General features: G+C 39.3%; 1 protein-coding gene across 1 annotated transcript; it reads left to right on the top strand.

The window, feature by feature from the left end:
* The first annotated feature begins 5737 nt into the window (after nucleotides 1-5737).
* On the top strand, nucleotides 5738-9764 carry LOC137260422 (uncharacterized). The gene is made up of 5 exons (XM_067798082.1): nucleotides 5738-6038; nucleotides 6830-7111; nucleotides 7999-8168; nucleotides 9184-9276; nucleotides 9580-9764. The coding sequence occupies exons 2-5, from the start codon at nucleotides 6832-6834 to the stop codon at nucleotides 9742-9744; spliced, it is 708 nt and encodes a 235-aa protein (XP_067654183.1). The 5' UTR covers nucleotides 5738-6038; nucleotides 6830-6831; the 3' UTR covers nucleotides 9745-9764.
* Nucleotides 9765-21479: the final 11715 nt, after the last annotated feature.

The raw sequence follows: 21479 nt of genomic DNA, 5'->3' as shown, positions 1-21479 counted from the left end.
CTATTGAAAAACTGGCACGGCTTTGACGCATGTGTGTCAGTTTAAACCAGATGTACATGATGGTTGGAGGTAACAAACACACAGTACTATTGAAAACTGGCACAGCTTTGACGCATGTGTGTCAGTTTAAACCAGATGAACATGATGGTTGGAGGTAACAAACGCACAGTACTATTGAAAAACTGGCACAGCTTTGACGCATGTGTGTCAGTTTAAACCAGATGTACATGATGGTTGGAGGTAACAAACGCACAGTACTATTGAAAAACTGGCACGGCTTTGACGCATGTGTGTCAGTTTAAACCAGATGTACATGATGGTTGGAGGTAACAAACGCACAGTCCTAATGAAAAACTGGCACAGCTTTGACGCATGTGTGTCAGTTTAAACCAGATGTACATGATGGTTGGAGGTAACAAACGCACAGTACTAATGAAAAACTGGCACAGCTTTGACGCATGTGTGTCAGTTTAAACCAGATGTACATGATGGTTGGAGGTAACAAACGCACAGTACTATTGAAAAACTGGCACAGCTTTGACGCATGTGTGTCAGTTTAAACCAGATGTACATGATGTTTGGAGGTAACAAACGCACAGTACTATTGAAAAACTGGCACGGCTTTGACGCATGTGTGTCAGTTTAAACCAGATGTACATGATGGTTGGAGGTAACAAACGCACAGTACTAATGAAAAACTGGCACAGCTTTGACGCATGTGTGTCAGTTTAAACCAGATGTACATGATGGTTGGAGGTAACAAACGCACAGTACTAATGAAAAACTGGCACAGCTTTGACGCATGTGTGTCAGTTTAAACCAGATGTACATGATGGTTGGAGGTAACAAACGCACAGTACTATTGAAAAACTGGCACGGCTTTGACGCATGTGTGTCAGTTTAAACCAGATGTACATGATGGTGGGAGGTAACATACGCACAGTACTAATGAAAAACTGGCACGGCTTTGACGCATGTGTGTCAGTTTAAACCAGATGTACATGATGGTTGGAGGTAACAAACGCACAGTACTATTGAAAAACTGGCACGGCTTTGACGCATGTGTGTCAGTTTAAACCAGATGTACATGATGGTGGGAGGTAACAAACGCACAGTACTATTGAAAAACTGGCACAGCTTTGACGCATGTGTGTCAGTTTAAACCAGATGTACATGATGGTTGGAGGTAACAAACGCACAGTACTATTGAAAAACTGGCACGGCTTAGACGCATGTGTGTCAGTTTAAACCAGATGTACATGATGGTTGGAGGTAACAAACGCACAGTACTAATGAAAAACTGGCACAGCTTTGACGCATGTGTGTCAGTTTAAACCAGATGTACATGATGGTTGGAGGTAACAAACGCACAGTACTATTGAAAAACTGGCACAGCTTTGACGCATGTGTGTCAGTTTAAACCAGATGTACATGATGGTGGGAGGTAACAAACGCACAGTACTATTGAAAAACTGGCACAGCTTTGACGCATGTGTGTCAGTTTAAACCAGATGTACATGATGGTTGGAGGTAACAAACGCACAGTACTATTGAAAAACTGGCACAGCTTTGACGCATGTGTGTCAGTTTAAACCAGATGTACATGATGGTTGGAGGTAACAAACGCACAGTACTAATGAAAAACTGGCACAGCTTTGACGCATGTGTGTCAGTTTAAACCAGATGTACATGATGGTTGGAGGTAACAAACGCACAGTACTATTGAAAAACTGGCACAGCTTTGACGCATGTGTGTCAGTTTAAACCAGATGAACATGATGGTTGGAGGTAACAAACGCACAGTACTATTGAAAAACTGGCACGGCTTTGACGCATGTGTGTCAGTTTAAACTAGATGTACATGATGGTTGGAGGTAACAAACGCACAGTACTATTGAAAAACTGGCACGGCTTTGACGCATGTGTGTCAGTTTAAACCAGATGTACATGATGGTTGGAGGTAACAAACGCACAGTACTATTGAAAAACTGGCACGGCTTTGACGCATGTGTGTCAGTTTAAACCAGCTGATGTCCTCTTCTTCATCATCCAGCACTACGATTAAAGAGTCGTTAAAAAGTGTATTTCTAAAACGTGCACCTACATCTCCCGACCCGCGTTTGCCACGTTTATGCGTAGTTTTCCTGTTATTCACACAGTAGGTAAATTCGTCCACGTATGGCTGGTCTTTACCTTGAAGTAATGTCTCAATCAAAATATATTACAGCTGAGATCAGAGATGACTGACTGTCTAAAAGTACTGTTCACTGAGTCTTTCCGACCCCAGCCCCCGGAATTTCAGAATCCGAGCCGCACATGATCCTACTGTTTACTTTTTGCTGGAACCAGAATACAGTAATACACTGTACAAGTTAAACACCAGGTGCTCCATGCTTCACAATCTATAGAATACAGTAATACACTGTACAAGTTAAACACCAGGTGCTCCATACTTCACAATCTATAGAATACAGTAATACACTGTACAAGTTAAACACCAGGTGCTCCATACTCCACAATCTATAGAATACAGTAATACACTGTACAAGTTAAACACCAGGTGCTCCATACTTCACAATCTATAGAATACAGTAATACACTGTAAGAGGTTAAACACCAGTTGCTCCATACTCCACAATCTATAGAATACAGTAATACACTGTACAAGTTAAACACCAGGTGCTCCATACTCCACAATCTATAGAATACAGTAATACACTGTACAAGTTAAACACCAGGTGATCCATACTCCACAATCTATAGAACACAGTAATACATTGTACAAGTTAAACACCAGGTGCTCCATACTTCACAATCTATAAAATACAGTAATACACTGTACAAGGTAAACACCAGGTGCTCCATGCTCCACAATCTATAGAATACAGTAATACACTGTACAAGTTAAACACCAGGTGCTCCATACTTCACAATCTATAGAATACAGTAATACACTGTACAAGTTAAACACCAGGTGCTCCATGCTTCACAATCTATAGAATACAGTAATACACTGTACAAGTTAAACACCAGGTGCTCCATACTTCACAATCTATAGAATACAGTAATACACTGTACAAGTTAAACACCAGGTGCTCCATACTTCACAATCTATAGAATACAGTAATACACTGTACAAGTTAAACACCAGGTGCTCCATACTTCACAATCTATAGAATACAGTAACACACTGTACAAGTTAAACACCAGGTGCTCCATACTCCACAATCTATAGAATACAGTAATACACTGTACAAGTTAAACACCAGGTGATCCATTCTCCACAATCTATAGAATACAGTAATACACTGTACAAGTTAAACACCAGGTGATCCATACTCCACAGTGCACACAACATAGTGATCCGTTGTACAGTTTTCCTGTCTATAGTCATGTTCACACCCGTGTATCCGTGAAGATGTGTGTTACAACTGGTCTTCAGCAACCCATGCTTGTCATAGAAGGCGACTAACCTCATCTGCTGATCAGGTTCGCTGAATTGGTTGACACGTGAGATCGTATCACAGTTGCTTAGAACAATGCTTATGATGTTGATCATTGGATTGTCTGGTCTAAACTCGAGTTATATAGCCTTAATGTTGGAGAGTGCGGCGTAAAACAACTAACCCTGTCACACCTATCGATGAAACCGCAACATGAGTCTTATTAACCAATTCAGACCTTTTCAGCCGATCCGAATTTTCTCGTGTGAAAGTGAACTGGGCCGTAAAACGAACTCACTCACTCAACTTTATAGTTGTGTGAGTTTTATCTGGGTGATACATGGGAAGATCCAGGTAAGAACAGCGCTCCGTTCCTCAAAGCGACCGAAACGCTATGATTGTCGTAGGTCTATCTTACAGTATGGCAGATACGATCTTCCCAGGGATTCGATCGTTTGAGGAACGGAGCAGATTCTCGAAGCTTTCTTAACACTAAGATAGTCGTAAGATCATGTTGATGTATGGCACATACGACTAAGTTAGCTCTAAGAGAGCTTGGGATATCTAGTCTCAAGTCCATAGTAACGCATGCTTGTCATAAGAGGCGGCTAACGGGATCGGCTGCCAGACAGTTGTCCATCGTCGTGGTCACCACACAGAAATACTGAAGTATATTTGCCAAGTGTCAAATAGGTGAAGATGACATAGAGGAGCCATCGTCGGTTTCTTTGTATGATTTTTCAAACACACGCTCTATCAATTATTGAAATATTCTATACATTAATAACTGCTTTAACTCATTTCATTTTATAAATGTCCATTGATTATTACTTAACACTACTTCTTTTGTTGTGTTTTGCAGACAGATTTCATAATCGTACAATGCATAATGTATCATTGTGTAAACTCAGACTTAAACTTTTTACGAAAACTTTGTATAATCACTATTTAACTTTAAATGTGTTTTAAAGGATTAAACTGACTTTTGGTTAGCAGCTATATATGGCTGACATGCCCACTCACTCATTCACTCTCGCACTCACTCACTCACTCACTCACTCACTGAATCACTCTCATATTCACTTACTCACTCTCTCTCTCTCTCCCTCACGCACACACACACACGCACACACACACACACACTAACACACACACACACACACTCACACACACACAAAGTCACTCAGATGATCTAGGTAGGACATAGTCTTCACTCTTCAACAATTTGTGCTTGTCTTACGAGGCGACTTCCATATATCCAGAACAAAAAGTCAGCGTATTTCAAAACTAAGATGTTATGCTGTGGAAATGTTAGACTGAAATAATTGGGAAGACCCATCCATATTTAGCTGAATTAGGGATGTCATGATCATTTGTATTTACAATTTAGGGAAATATTGTTAATGATAGGATGGTACTGTTTTATGAAGCAAAATAACTATTCCTATTGTGCTTATACAACTGTATTTACCTAAGGTAACTCTTGTCAAAACTGACAGTTATGCTAACACTCATTTCTGATTTTCACTTTTCAAAAGAAGGTAACTTTATCGAGGAAAATAAAATGCTTGTTTTCCAATAGGACGTACATGCAGTTTATACATTTCCTTTCTGGAATATTGCCTATCAGACAACCTATATGGGCAAAATGTACTGCCTGACACTTAATATATTTTTCTAAGTGCATAATATGGAATGGTCAGCCTTCCTACCGTGACAGATGCACGCCATATTATTTAGGTTTGATGGACTATTTCGTGCACTTTCTAAACTGTCTTCATATGTAACTATATGGATGCAAAAAAATCTTATTTTGTCAGGAACAACATGAAGTTGGAAAACGAATAATAAATTCAAACTATTATTGCTTTATGGTGCCTTTTATTTGTTTGCCAAGTTAATGACGAGATAATACTTGTTTGGAGGCTATTTCCAGTGTCTGTATGAGGAACATCATGTACGGATTACCGCTTATCTTTTATAAGATGACTCTTCTTTAGAGCCGAATGGTATATGTCATTTCGATACGTTCGTTTCACCGTAACATCTCCAACTGACTTAAATATCTACTCAGAGCCAAGAAAGTGATAAATGACTGTATGAAAGTAGAGAGATCGTTTATATTATTTGCTTTAGGTTTTGTGAAAGAGTAATAAATAACAAAGTATAGGTTTTCAGTACATCAATGTCTTCATCGAATGTCAATGAATGTAATTAAACAAGGTATAAGACATTGATGGTTTTCAAAGTATTTTCAGTGCTCCGTGACTGTCTCAGAGAAGATGTTGTGCAGCGCCATCGTTTGTGTGCTCTGTCAGTGTTTGCTGCTGTGCTGTAACACACTAGGTGCACACGTAAACGATGGTATTGTCATCAGTTTTGGAAAGAATATCAGACCAGCAAAGATTGAGGACAAGGACAGAGTCGTCTTTGCCCCGTCATCATCAAGACTTCGCTGTTTTGCCAAGTGCGCCCGTGATCCTCACTGTTCAAAATGCGTCCGTTACACAGATGATGGGACTGAGGAAGAAGTTGTTGTGAACAAGGTACAGCATGACGGGCAACCTCATACTGACGGTTATGTTCTTAAATGTGGTAAGTTGTTGAATGGCTATCTGTTAGAATGTTTTTGCTTCTTGTAGTAATTTTACAGCAATATCACGGTGGTGGACACATTGTATCCGTGCTGGGAATCGAACCCGGACCTTCTGCGATTGCTTTACCCACTAGGCTACCACACCTCCTCTGTGATATGTTAGAGTTTAGAGGGTCCATGATGCAATACAATATGTTTTTCTGACCCGTATGATCCTTGGACTCCAAATAGAACGACAAAATTATTGGAATCCACGTTGACTTTTTATGATAATTGCTATTTGTAGTAAAAGAGATATTTTAACAGAAAAACAAGGTCAAATCCGAATGTAACCTCCATGTGACCGTATGACAGCCAGCACTCTCCTCTTCATATCCCGTGTCAGCCTCCTGATCCTATGTCAGGACAGTCTACGCCATTCCTTGTATAAAGCAGCTTCCAGCTGGGCCAGGTTCTGTATAGGAGAATCCCTTTATTGCTCCAATAGTTTCAAATCGGGGCTCATTCAAAAGAGATGTATATTCAGCGGGTGCTTCACTAAGCATTTGCTTGTCTGTGAGCACAAGCCTGGGATTGTCGCCGTTAATTTTGTGGAATGGTCGAGTTTGCTTTGTCAAAGTCGCCAGACTTAAGATTTTCAGAATATTCCGCGTGTCAGAGCGATTAACAATTTCCTTTTTGAAAACCTTGAAACAATATGTTGACACTATTCCCATTAATAAACTGTTTAAAGTACATAAAAAGCACAACCATGAGCGAATACCGAATATGTCTTGTCTTGCATCAACAGTAATGGGGACGACTGGGAGGACTAGTGACACTGACAGGGGTGGCAGTGTAACATCCTCATCCCCATCATCCATACAGGACGTCATCGACAAATCTACACCACTGATGCAGAATATTAACCATATTCCACCATCGGCACAAGATATCGAGAACCCTTCATCACCCTCACGTGACATCGACCAGTCTACACCACTGATGCAGAACGTTAACCATATTCCACCATCGGCACAAGGCGCCGAAAACCCTTCACCACCCTCACGTGACATCGACAAATCTGGAACAGGTACTCTGGACATCAACCAATCAGCTGCACAGTATGGCAATAAACATGAATCATCCCCACCACCCTCACGAGATGTCCATAAATCTCCACCTACCCGACAGGATCTCCGCGCTACAAACAGGATATGCATGAATCCCCACGTCCCTACCAGGATGTCCATCAATTCCCAACTCAATCAGAGGACATCCATAAATCACCACCACCCTTACAGGATGACCATAATTCCCCACCACCCTTACAGGATGTCCATAAATCTCCACCACCCTTACAGGATGTCCATAAATCTCCACCACCCTTACAGGATGTCCATAAATCTCCACCACCCCTGCGGTTTATCCAGGTCTTCCGCGTTAATCACTATCCTACACCACCGTTCCTTGATCAGGAGTAACTTTTCAGGATTTATAATAACAACATTGTGACTAACAGGTTGGCAGGCTTGCTGATACGCTTGGCACTGATCACTGCCATGACATCAATCTAAAATATGAAATATATAAGGACAGTAAAATATCTAGAATATCACATTTAGAGTTATCAAACCTAGCATTCCTCTTAAAAGATGTCTGACAATTAGGGGGAATCCAATATAAAATAGGCTACGAGTGCCATATATCTGGGATACTGCTGACTGTTACGAGTGTGTATTTCCTGTATATATTGTTATTAATTCAGTATTAATTATTATTGGGTCACAATGTTTAGTGTTTTGAATAGTAAATGTTACATTGTTGTCACGGTAAATTCTTAACCGTAACACTCTTTAAATAGGCTACCAGTGCCATATAGGTGGGATATTGCTGAGTGCGACGTAAAACAACAATGAACCAATTAACATGATCACCAATAACACTGAAATACTGCAATAATGACATTGTGTGTTCCAGAAGCTGTGTCTTCCGTGGAGTATAAGGTTGTGACAGAAACTGGGAGAAAAAGTGACAGTGGCACCGCCTCCTACGTGTATCTCATACTACACGGTGTCAGCGATTCAGAAGAGTTGTATCTGAATCATAAAGGTCCTGAGATGGTCCCCGAATCTGTGGATACCTTTCGGGTAGGTTGCCATATTCACACGGTATAAAATCTTGTCGTCGAAGGACAGATTATCGCATTGTACTTCATACCTGTTTGAGAGCGTGTTAAAGAGAAGATTGTCAATTAACAAACAATGTGGAAATGGAATAACTACAGGTCGCTATCAGCAAAAGTTTGGCCACCATTTTTAGTACATTGGCTAACAGCGATGGAATATTGCTGAGAGCGGAGTAAAATTAAATTTGCTCGCTGCCCATAGTCTCTAGTTTGGTGAAATTGTGATCATTTTATGAAATGACTGATTACACAATCTGCCTGAAACGTATATACGTCTGGCGTTTTTTCAGCATTTTCCCAACAAATACATTTTTATTTATACTTTTTAACTGAAAAATTGACAATATTCGGTGCTGTGTCTTCACAAGATATGCATATGTGTTGGTTATTGTCATTGTGAGCATTACGCCATCTGTCTCTATATGCAGTGTGCCAACTTGACGATTCCTTTGTTTTGGGATTTATTTTTGTTGCAACAACGGAAGAATTCATATCAAAATAAAATATTTTGTAAAACTTAAAGTTTTTTATGGCTCTGTTTTTGGGGTATTTTTTATATTTTTTTTCAGTTTCAATGACAATAAAAGTGGACTTGTGTTTTTAAGGATAGGATTTGTGTTTGAAGCATAACTCTAAAACCATTTCATCCATCCTTCCAAAATTTTGTAGACTTAGTACCAACAATAGTATCTTTTTATTTTTCCTATTTACATACTTAGGTATTTTAGAAGGGAACGAATCAAATGGATTGTTTGAGGCCTCAAAGTCGAATGTGGGGAAGGGGGAGATATCTGTTTTTAAAAGTAAAAACTCTTTTCAGTTATTTCAGGCGAACAGTTGACAAAACCTCGCTCATTGTAACACCTGGTGTAACCGACTGCACAATTGACTCTGCTTTTTCCAAGTACAGAATCGACTCTGCTTTTAGCAGAAGTTTCTCATAGGTAAAGAAAGCATTTTTTCGTATCTATTTACAGTTCAGTAGAAGCAAGGATCTTGGAGGTATACGTAAAATGGAGATACAAATGAAGGCATATATGGGGATGAAATCGAACTGGTTCTGTGTAAAGGTGAGTGGAAATGATTTGACTAAGCTGTATATTCATTTGTGCTCATACATGGTTTGTGACTGACTCCAGATTGTCAGCGATATATCTCACCGAGATATTGTTGGTATAATGATCTATAATAACCCCAGTACAGTTTTGTGTGATTTAAATATTTAACCATAATCTTAACTCTCAGACACTGTTCAAAATCCAATTCTAAATATTGGTCTGAAGTATTGCGTGGGGTGGAGGGTTAACGCTTGTACTCGCTTCAGTAGATGGTGGTTATTCTCCTGACATCATGTTTGCTTGTTCTCATTTTAGCTGGAAGTTGAACGTCGCCGTCAGTATACAAGTTACACCGTCGTTGAGATGTATTCCTCCTTTTTAAACCAATGGTTGCCGCGTGAAATTGGTGAAGACTGGATGTTTGAAACTCCTCGGGACATACCTTTCAACCTGACAAAACAATTTACACATCCAAATTAGGACTCCATGCCTAAAAGGCATCAAACCAGCAGTGGTGTTCGATTTCTCATACTTGATTATTGTATTTTATTGCATAAAATTAATATCCAGTAGGGACGGTTCAACTTATCCGAACACATTCAGGCTAGTAAGGATCCTTATTAGCTCAGGACCATTGGCCCCTCAACACTCAGCCCATAACACGGTGTCTTGTCACAAAAGGAGTGGTTTGTAGGATGGAATTCTTCCAAGACTGCACATGGCTGCACTCCAACAAAGCATTTAAAAGCAACGTTTTCCATGACACCCTAGACATGCTCATAGTCGTCTCACAGACTTCTCCATAAGTAGTAGACTCTGGACAGACTTGATGAATCAAGAAATAATTGTTAGCCAAATTGTCAATTTTTACGGTCTTTGATGCAGTGTTTTATGATTTGATGCACGCGCAAGTAGGGTGCGTTTTAGCGATTTATTGCAGACGTGAGTGCAACGTTACGTTTTGTTCAAGATTTATTTTTTTCAAACATCTTGTCATCGGCAACCATTCCCTCATGTGTTGGCATTCAGCATGGAATGGTTTGTGTCCAAAATGTTCTTAAAATTCGAATTTTCTGAGTGTAAAATTACTTTCTTGAGGAGTATATTTATGGCGGGTGATAAAAATGTAAATAACACAACGATGAAACACATATGGTCACGTGTACAAATACATTCCTTTTTATCGGGAAATAAAACATCCTCACCTGTTCGTGAACCTGTTTACTGAACAGCAAAGAACACGCAACTCTGTTTATCGTTTATGTGTTTAAATAAGAAACATAAACATGAACGCTTACTTTTAAGAGATTGCTTTAAGTTTCTTTTTCTGTTCAGTATATTTCTGTACATAACGTAGATTGTATTAAAACCTGTTAGTTTTCCGTGGTGAATCTAGATACCAATTTGTAGGGCATGTTATATTTTTCTTCGGCACGGTTAAATATATAGAACCCTTTCAGCCTTTGGAACCACTTATTGATGTAAGTGTAGAATGTCTCCGTGATCGTGTGTCGCTCGTAGGTACGTCTACGTCGAACCTCTACCTGTAAAGATACATACAGAACATCCGCTTTTAACAAACACGCTTACAATGAATACAGGGATGTAACGAACCCGATTTTAGTCATGGGGCCCCGGACTTACAACTGTCGTAGCCCAAAGATGATCGTAATTCATATATTTTAACATTGACTTACGACACTTGAGTCGCATTGACACTTTCTGCATATTTTGGTCGAAATGGGCGATGGGGAAGACCACTTTTGAAAGCGCTCGTTTGTCACTCTGACGATCGGCGTTCGAATCTCGGTATAACTGGCCAGGTGTCATTGCTGTAGTCATTGCTGTCAAACGTTCCTTGTCGCCGGAAGTACCGAACAACGTAAGGTCCCGCAGAGTCCCGTGACCTCTTTACCTCCCTATTTGCTTATGATAGCATACATCAATCAGGTCACATCAACCAATGACTTGGTAGAATCTCACTACAAGCGTGGGTAACGATCAATTATGACCCTATTAGAATTTAAACATTTGTCAGAAATGGTTTTAAGATGAAGAGAGTGTAGGCAGTATGTTCTGTAAAGAGGTTGCTTCACCCCTATTCTCACAACTGTGAGCGAGTGAGTGAATTTAGCTGTACGTCACCTTTAGCAATATTCCAACAATATCATGCTGGGGAGACCAGAAAGGGGCTTCACATTTGTATAGCGCTCATGTCTTCGGCGTGACAAGCGAACACTTTAATCACAAGGCTATCCCACTCAACCTCTTAGGCAGGTAATGGAAAAGTAAAGTGCCGAAAGAAATGTTAATGTCAATAAAGACTCTGGCTGTTAACAAAATGTTCAGGGCTCATTGTTAATATAAACAAATATGATTTTGCATCTGTGAAATGGATGTGGATTGCCCATTCAAATTACACATCGCTGTCTACAGTCAGTTCAAGGAAACATGTATACTCATACGCAAGTATGACATTTCATCATCATTCGGATTCTGTTACTAACTTGGCGCCGAAATGGACTTAAGCTCAGTATGACAGTAAAGAAGGTAAGACACGGAACCAAAGAGAGATAAAGCGGTTCCATAGTGTAATACAGTTTCAAATTGTGACAGTAACACTCACCCCAATCAGTAACCATCCAGGTCGTGCACCATATCCTTTCACCCTCAGTACCATTTGTGTGATGTTTCCAAGGTCCGTGAACCGTTTGAACTGCAAAAACATAAACCATTCCAGTTGCATTGTTCAGTTGGACGGTGCAGGTTATCGTACCCTGTTGTGCAGACTGATGCTCACAACGCTAGTCACAGGATAGTCTGGTTCAGACTCTGGTATTCAGAGACGTCCAATAAATATCTGGAATATTGCTGAATACCGCGTAAAACAATAAACAAGCAAACAAATCAGAGCAGGTATATTGGTAATATACTCTTTGCATTGATTTTCGCATTTTTTGTTTTCTTAACTAGGCTCGGTAACAAACACCAGTATGCTAAAAAGTCTTTCACGCATAAACATTTTTACTATCTGCTGAAGACAAAGCTGAGCATATCCTTGGATTCGTAAGAATCTGTGTGGAAACAGCATGCGGGTTAGGAAAGGAATGCTAGATATCACAGACGTTGTGAAATGCCCATCGCCAACATTGAGTAACTGCCATAAAAGGATCCGTGAGGATTTATCACATTTATCATTCTAAATTCCCGCAGTAGATAACGGTTGTGTGAGATATGTGTATTATGACGGGATATGTGTATTATGACGAATACGAAATGAGTGTGAAATTTTGCTTTGCGCCAGCTGACAACTGTAATAGATATATGATATGAATGGAGAAAAGTTATATGTCATAAGGCAACTCGCCGTCATTAGACGAGTAGTTTTTGGATCATGCGATATTTCACTTGAGGCGAGGAAGTCGATTTGTAAGAGACCCCAATAGATAGGACCTGCTATGAGGGTATGCACAACATCGGACGACATTGACTTGCTAGTCTTCATAACCCATGAATAAAGGCGTAAAACAACACTGATTTTGGGTGGACTGAACACAGCACAGACAAAAAGTGAAGGTCAAAGCTAAAGAGCGATCGGTTTCAGTATTCCAATGTGACTTCGTCACACAATTGCAGTATTGGCCATGCTATGCCTCTGAAATTGTGGAATGATTATTGACAGGTTGAGAATGTTATTGATTACCTGCTGAGGTAGGCCTAGGACTACTTCAGTTTGTCAGGTGTGGGGACAAAACTCCAGCAATTTGCTCCGTTTTCCCTGCTTCCGTACAAGTGGCTGTATATGATCACTAACTATACTCATAGTTTTCTATCTGTTTTCACGAGAAAGATCACAGGTATAGGAGAATCTCTCGAAATTGTACAACTAAAATGTACAAAGAATATCCTCTAATAGAATGAAACAAACCCCATACATATTTTCATTGCTTTTATGTAATGAAATTTTGAAGATAAGGCAATATCTATTGAGCGTTTGTCTCTAGTGACGATAATCTCGTTTCATCGTGATCACAAATGATGAATGAAAATTATGAATAAATTAATGCATCATTTCACTCACGGGGCCAAAGTTAGTATTTCTTCCAATATGCTATTATATAATAGGTAAAGTGATGTGTGCACTTGTGCCAGTAGTGAAAATATTTACTAAGATATTTTCTACCGTATGGTTAATAATAAGCATTGTAGATATCGCAAGAATTTTGTTGTCAAATTACTATTACATCATCAGTTATTTTGACGTCACAACTGACAATGCCATGACGTCTCAAAGCTGATGATGTCACAACGCTCAAGAAGCCTATTGTCAGTTATGCGTTCTGATGAATTCATCCTTTTACTGATAACTGATAAACATTTTGGATGACCGAAGTGCACATAAAATGTCGCCCACTTGTCTTCTGACATGCAATATATATACACTTGTTCAATACAAGAAAACTTTGTAGAGCGGTGTCAGGTATTACCGAACAGCTAACACAAAATCCCATCTGATTCCTCTCAATGTGTATTATATTCATATGTGAAGACGACTTAACCCCGTCCAGCAGACCTGTTTCAAGCAAACATCTGACACGGTCGGACTTTCAGATTCTGCTCTCCAAACTATCGTGTCGGGCTATTCCGGGCTATTCCGGTCTATTCCGGGCTATTCGTCGGGCTGACGACCTCTATGACGAGTGTTTGTGTTCAAGTGCGGTCATTTCGTTCATATTATCTACTGTGATCTCGATCTCGTTTTTACTGAAATTTGTATAATTTAGTCAGTTCCTATATATAGCTGAAATAATGTCGAGTGCCGCATTGAAAATAAACCCAACCAACCAATCAATGAAACGTGCAGCTAGGTCCTGCACGAATTATTTTCACTCGACATTATTGGTTAAAGGAATTCATGTAGATTTGCTTGCTGTTTCTGGAAAGGTGTGTTCCGAATGAGGAATAAAGGTCATTATATTGTAATTTTGGAACGAAATGAAATTAAAATAGAAAGACTACGTACTGTCTGTAGTCTTACCTTAATATTCAAGAGTGTCTTCACTCAATATACTGACATTATAGGTACACGCCCTATAACTGCATGGTCTCATAGTGTAACCATAACTCATATATTATACATGCACTAGAGGTCAGATATGTTATTGTTTGATGTGTTATCTCAACATCCAGTTAATGATGATAACATCCTCACGTAACCATGCAAGTAAAACAAGTCACGTATGTACCATTCAAATACCGCCATGCACGCATCATATGAAATAATTTATGCCGGTATTTTTACGGAATTTGCACATATGATCATGAGGTCACGTGATATAAAAGGTACTTATCAGGTGTGTCACTGAGCAGCTACATGCCAGGTACTTTCATGTGCGAGTACAGCTGAGTGATTTTTCTAGTTCTGTGTGGAACAAAGTTGGCATGATCGATTCATCACATGACAGTTCCATCTACAACTCTGAAATACACTGGTTATAGTCATTCCACCAAAGTTAGGCCATATCGCTGTGGAGTATGGGGTCATCAGTTATTGACAAACACAAACATCCTTTGAGTATTAAGTCCAGGAAAAGAAGTATTGCATTGACGCTATCACTTGATCGATGCTGTGTTGAAAACGCAGTATTTATACTCACTTGTTAATTAAATAGCTGCGAGAAATCAAACAGGTATTCCCGAACAGTGTCTCTGTACAATTGTGTTCCAGTATTATATGGTTCATTTATCAAGTTTTTCAAATGTAGATCAATTAGAGTAGTTGATATATGTCTGGTCGCTTATTTCACTGAATGCATATTATGGAGAAAACTGAACTGCTTTGTATGCAAATCGACTTGATCACATTAGGTCATTAATTCACACAGCCTCAATTACACGTTCTATAATTTCATGTCTGAATACCAAAAAGAAAAAAAAGAAACAAAAGGAAGATGAGAATGCAGAAAAAAGTTCATGGAATCCTTACTTTTAAATATATGATTAACGTGTGTGTATTGTATGGTATGTGGACGTACTTTATAGAAGACAAAATTAACTGGCCAGGGAAAGTAATGGAAGTACGTAGTTCAACAGAGACATGGGGGGAAGTAATCAAATGACGCAAAGAGTGTCCGCCAGTCAGTAATGGATCACACCCTAAGGGAAACCACTCTCAACAACTTTGTGAAATTAACTGCCCTTCATATTTCAATAAGGTCACGGTCGAATATTTCAAGCGCTTATCGACATACCTCAACAAACATGTTCCTGATGTATAAGTAAGTTGTTCCCCGGACTAATGTTTGGAGTTGGTGCCTGATTTACTAATATCTGGCTTGGGAGAACGCTATAGCTTGTACAATAAAACCCATTTCTTAATAAAACAATCATCATGTTTTTTTCAGCAGGGTTCATTTCCAAAGTAAACTAAGAAAGCTTTCATTACGTTTTGGAACTGCGTAATTTACTAAAACAGACATGACACTATATGAGGTATCCATTCAGACGATCGTTCTTCCCGCAAAGGAAGTTTTCCTTTCATGGCATGCACATACAAGTTGCTGTCGCGATTGGCAACATGAGAAAACAATGTTCGGTAATAGACGCTCGTTCGGTGATACCCGACACCGCTCTAACTTTACTTGTAAACCCAAAGTGACTGTGTTCTGTAATCTGATTGGTTGAAAAACGTGATCAAATGGTATTTGATACCTGGAAACTGCAAGACTATTCCCTGCGTATTGACACGTAGAGACATCGCAAACAATTGTTTGTTGTGTCATCAACAGTGGTGACGTCATTCAAATCATATTGTGATGTAAAGTGAGAATGACGTCACAAATGAGCAGCTGCAGATGCAGACAGTAAAACCCTTTGGTTTACTTTTTGTGTTTACAATGTCGGTCCAAATGTATTCCCGTGCTTCAAATACTCAAAAGCACCCGTACACTGGTTAACACATAATGTTTATCTCCTAATCATCTCCTGTTGATAGATTTGATCTCAGAAGACGTTTGTGTGAGATTTTATATCTATTACCCAAAAATGGGTTCCACTGAGGATACTGCAGTGTGAGACCAAACGAAATCTCCTAGGAGATATGACGTCATAAACGTGATGACGTCCCAGTACAATGGCATCTCTTCCCTGCATGTCTAATGGCAGAGATTGTTCAAAATTAAGAGTGATTTTTTTGGTTTTTTTTTTTTTTGTTTTTTTTGTTTGCTTTTAATGACAAACAGATTCTTACCCTCATGGTTTGATATCAAGTATATCAACACTCGTTGATAAACTATAAATATGTGTAACTTTACCAACTCAAGTTCATGTTGCTGGTAATTTCTTTTGATCTTCGGCACCCCGCGGGGCCCATCCTTGACTAACGGGATTGGTTGGTCAGGCCTGCTGACTTGGCTGACACATGTCATCGAAACCCATTTGCCTAGATAGATGATCATGCCGCTAATCACTGGATTGCCTGGTCCAGACTATTTACAACTCCACGCCATGTATTTGCCACATTGATAAGGCATTAAACGATAGACAACTAAATAAACAAACAGCAACTGTCGCATCTGATCATATAAATTTACAAGGCTAAGATTTCCTTAGATATGTTTTTTTCATTATTATTTTTTGTATAAAATACTTACAATAAATGTGTCGTTGGCGCCATCAGCCATTTCATCCTTCATCTTGTTATCGAGATACAGCGTTTCTTTCAGACCTTGCTGTCCATATATATCTACATAGACATAGCTATCAGTACCACTGTCTTTTTCAGTACCAGTTTGGGTCACGATGGTAAATATACTTCTGATGTGTACTTCACCTGAAAAGTAATTTTCCTCAATGTATCTTATGTTACACAGTAGGCATTGTTTGGTTTTGTTGGGGTAACTCCCATATATAACCTTTCAGAATTTATTCGGATCCATAATATGCAGAAGTGGGTTGTCAGGGTCCAAATACACAAAACCACACATTAAAATACGTTTACGACAGTCATAGCACTGAGGTGATCGTAACTCCCATACATTAACATTATCTTACGACAATCTTAGCACTGAGGTGATCGTAACTCCTTATAGGATATTAAACGAGCTTCCCCTTTTATATCAAGTTTATGTCCCGAGTGAAATAAGTTTGGTTTGTCACTCAAAGCTCGTGACAAACCAAAAAAATTCCAAGAGGGACATAAACTTGATATGAAAGGGAAACGAGTTTTGTATCATATTTATTACCCACGTTCTAAAACGTGAAAATACTGTTTTGCTTTCCTATATAGAACCATGTAACGCGGGTTAATACATCGTATTGGTGAATGTGAACCGCTCCACTCCAGGAAAACGTAAGCTGTGTAGAGGCAATGTATTTCCTATACAGGGCCAAATCACAAGAAAATAAACAAATTGAGACAGAATCAAGTCGTAATCAAAATTTAATTCTTCATAGTTCAGGATTTGTTTTCAAAAGCAATAATATAATTCATCAAAACACTTGCGAAGTGTGAATATTTTTAACTTGACTACGTGACTTAAATCTTGCCTTTCACTGTCGGGTTAGTCGTCATGTTGAGAAGTGTTCACAAAGAAGAAGATTCTAGGGGGCATTTAATTAGGCGCTTCAAACTCAACAGCAAAGGTGAATGTGAATAACAGGGAACTATATGTCTCAAATAGTTGAGCTTAATGTTATTCATCGGAGGACGAGTTACTGTAAATAATTCGGCGACGCTTTGCGCAGGATGCCAGTGAAGCCTTCTCATGTCGGCTTGGAATTCCCACTTGTCGAGATTCGATGTTTGTGTTGAAGACTCCATCGAAAATTGGGTCTGAAAACACAGCCTACAACCTCGAACGTAGACGATTTCAAGCCTATTGTGTTCAGATTCTGGGAAGTGCTTTTGACCCCTACATAAGAAACTACGAGAGGGATGGCAGTGACAATATGTTTGTGCGGGAGGACTCGAAATTCGAATGGATGCGGCTGACAGTGGCACTGATAGAGATACAAGAGCGCCGCTCGTCTTTTGATGTTGTGTGTTACTGTGCAGTCCTGACAACATACACGCAGAAGGTATTCAATCTCTTAATAACATTCACAACTCTTTCAACCAATTGAACGTCAATTTTGACGAAATCAATTATAACTTTTACGGGCGACGCCATATTTGTTTACATTCATGAGAGGCCTACTAGACGTATTTGTTTACACTCATGAGAGGCCTACTAGACGTATTTGTTTACACTCATGAGAGGCCTACTAGACGTATTTGTTTACACTCATGAGAGGCCTACTAGACGTATTTGTTTACACTCATGAGAGGCCTACTAGACGTATTTGTTTACACTCATGAGAGGCCTACTAGACGTATTTGTTTACACTCATGAGAGGCCTACTAGACGTATTTGTTTACACTCATGAGAGGCCTACTAGACGTATTTGTTTACACTCATGAGAGGCCTACTAGACGTATTTGTTTACACCCATGAGAGGCCTACTAGACGTATTTGTTTACACTCATGAGAGGCCTACTAGACGTATTTGTTTACACTCATGAGAGGCCTACTAGACGTATTTGTTTACACTCATGAGAGGCCTACTAGACGTATTTGTTTACACTCATGAGAGGCCTACTAGACGTATATGTTTACACTCATGAGAGGCCTACTAGACGTATTTGTTTACATTCATGAGAGGCCTACTAGACGTATTTGTTTACACTCATGAGAGGCCTACTAGACGTATTTGTTTACACTCATGAGAGGCCTACTAGACGTATTTGTTTATATTCATGAGAGGCCTACTAGACGTATTTGTTTACACTCATGAGAGGCCTACTAGACGTATTTGTTTACACTCATGAGAGGCCCACTAGACGTATTTGTTTACATTCATGAGAGGCCTACTAGACGTATTTGTTTACACTCATGAGAGGCCTACTAGACGTATTTGTTTACACTCATGAGAGGCCTACTAGACGTATTTGTTTACATTCATGAGAGGCCTACTAGACGTATTTGTTTACATTCATGAGAGGCCTACTAGACGTATTTGTTTACACTCATGAGAGGCCTACTAGACGTATTTGTTTACACTCATGAGAGGCCTACTAGACGTATTTGTTTACACTCATGAGAGGCCTACTAGACGTATTTGTTTACACTCATGAGAGGCCTACTAGACGTATTTGTTTACACTCATGAGAGGCCTACTAGACGTATTTGTTTACATTCATGAGAGGCCTACTAGACGTATTTGTTTACACTCATGAGAGGCCTACTAGACATATTTGTTTATAGATTGTTTTATTTTCGTTTTTATTACAGAAACTTGAGTTATCATAGAATTGAAAATAATGTTAGTAACCACACTAAATGAAGTAAATTTTATCCAATTCCATAGAAGTATTTTCGTTTTACATGCTCTCAGGTGTGAAAAGTTAAATGAAAATCATGAATGGAATGAGTGATGAAAGTAGTACCAGTAATGTCAAAGTTCACGCATTAGCCAATCAAATCACTCGAAGGTGTTATGACACATATGTGTCATAACACTTTGTTATGAAACACCTTTACGAAGTGCAACGTGGGTAATAATATACATTAACACAGGTTTTTTACGGTTGTAGTAATGGGAACAAGGTTAGGGTCCCGATCCACAAAGCGTTGTTAGACGTACGATATCCGTAAGCCTACGATAAGACATAGAGTTACGAATGGTCGTAACGTTACGAACGCTTCATGGAACAGGGTCCAGAGTCTTCCTCCGGGCAGACTGATAATTCTCTCAAGTTGAGAACCCTTTTTGAGAACATCGATGACTCTGGACATGTGTCTAGAGTGTGTCAACGTCTACTTCACATATGTTGTTGAGAACATCGATGACTCTGGACATGTGTCTAGAGTGTGTCAACGTCTACTTCACATATGACTAAGAGATACGTTAAGGACACTCCATCACAACGTCAAAAAACGTGGCAAAAAGCAAGAAGCATACATTCTGGACTAGTACAAAACACACAAAAAGATAACCATGAAAGTCTATTATGTTTACGGCTAACACGCTTGTCACCAAGTACGGTAATCACAAAGTCAAATTTGTTTCCCTTCATTAAACTGTAGTTTTTGTATAGCTGCCCAGTGTCAAACGACAGAGTGACTTTGTTGATTACAACTGCGTAGGTCGATGCTCATGACGTTAATCTCCTGTTTGTCTGTTCCAGACTCGATTGTGTACAGACTGCGGTCATTCGGTGAACTATTACTGACTAACTAACATGATAAGAACGTCTCATATCCGTTGCTTGTTACTGTTCCTCTGTAACGATGTGATGGTCCAGGGTAAAAAAGAATATTATTTACACACCAGCGTCATTTAACTCGAATATTCCTAAGTGCAAATTTAAACAATACACAAACAAACAAATCTTCACCTGAAGAGTCAGGACAGTGTTTGTGTCGTCATGAGTGGCATCTTCAAGGCTTCGTTCCTGAAAGCGACCGTAGGGCTATGATTGTCGTAACTCCCATGCTTTAACATAGACTAACGAAGGTCGTGGAGCCATTATCTCTTTGAGGAACGTGGCTCAGGGCCCAGATTTTGGAAGTTCTCTTAGCGCTATGGGAGTCGTAAGTGACATGCATTAACATTAACTTAAGTCAATCTTAGGGCTAAGAGAGCTTCGAAAAACTAGGCCCAGGTTATTATTGATCGGGACTGTACGGTGTTACGGGTATATCGCAATATGCTTTTCAAACGATACTTATTGCAATATTTGTCTGAGAGCCCGTACATTTCGTAAAGACCATATATGAAGTTTTGTGATTATCTTTGTGCTTGTAAATTACTTCCATTCGAATCAATGTTTTTGGTTTCCTTCATACAGTAATATTACGAACTGTATAAACACAGCATCCCTGACTATTCCGTCTTATTCTGAAATTGTTGTTGTAAGAACTATAGCATATGTTTAGGGAAATATGTGTAGCAGATAGGATGGACATGTACAATGTCAATTTTTGTCAAACGTTAATGTTTCATACTGCGTTGACTAATGCTTTGTCTCTGAATACAAACTAATAATCTGCAAGGTGAATTGCTGCAAGTGGTGTGTAATAGTAACACAGTTGGAAGTGTGCTGCTGTGCTAATTTTGCATAACACTGCATTTCAGCAGGAGACACTTAAAGAATACCTGCTGTTTTTGATCTG

This window comes from Haliotis asinina, chromosome 13 (assembly GCF_037392515.1).
Source record: "Haliotis asinina isolate JCU_RB_2024 chromosome 13, JCU_Hal_asi_v2, whole genome shotgun sequence".
In the NCBI taxonomy this organism is placed as follows: domain Eukaryota; kingdom Metazoa; phylum Mollusca; class Gastropoda; order Lepetellida; family Haliotidae; genus Haliotis; species Haliotis asinina.
This window is presented reverse-complemented; position numbering and strand designations above follow the sequence as displayed.

Excerpts from the sequence above, each read along its gene's own strand:
- LOC137260422 (XM_067798082.1), top strand. The coding sequence starts at position 6,832 with ATGGGGACGACTGGGAGGACTAGTGACACTGACAGGGGTGGCAGTGTA. Across the intron at positions 8,169-9,183 it reads AATCTGTGGATACCTTTCGG|TTCAGTAGAAGCAAGGATCT; the intron begins GTAGGTTGCCAT and ends ATCTATTTACAG. Across the intron at positions 9,277-9,579 it reads CGAACTGGTTCTGTGTAAAG|CTGGAAGTTGAACGTCGCCG; the intron begins GTGAGTGGAAAT and ends TTCTCATTTTAG.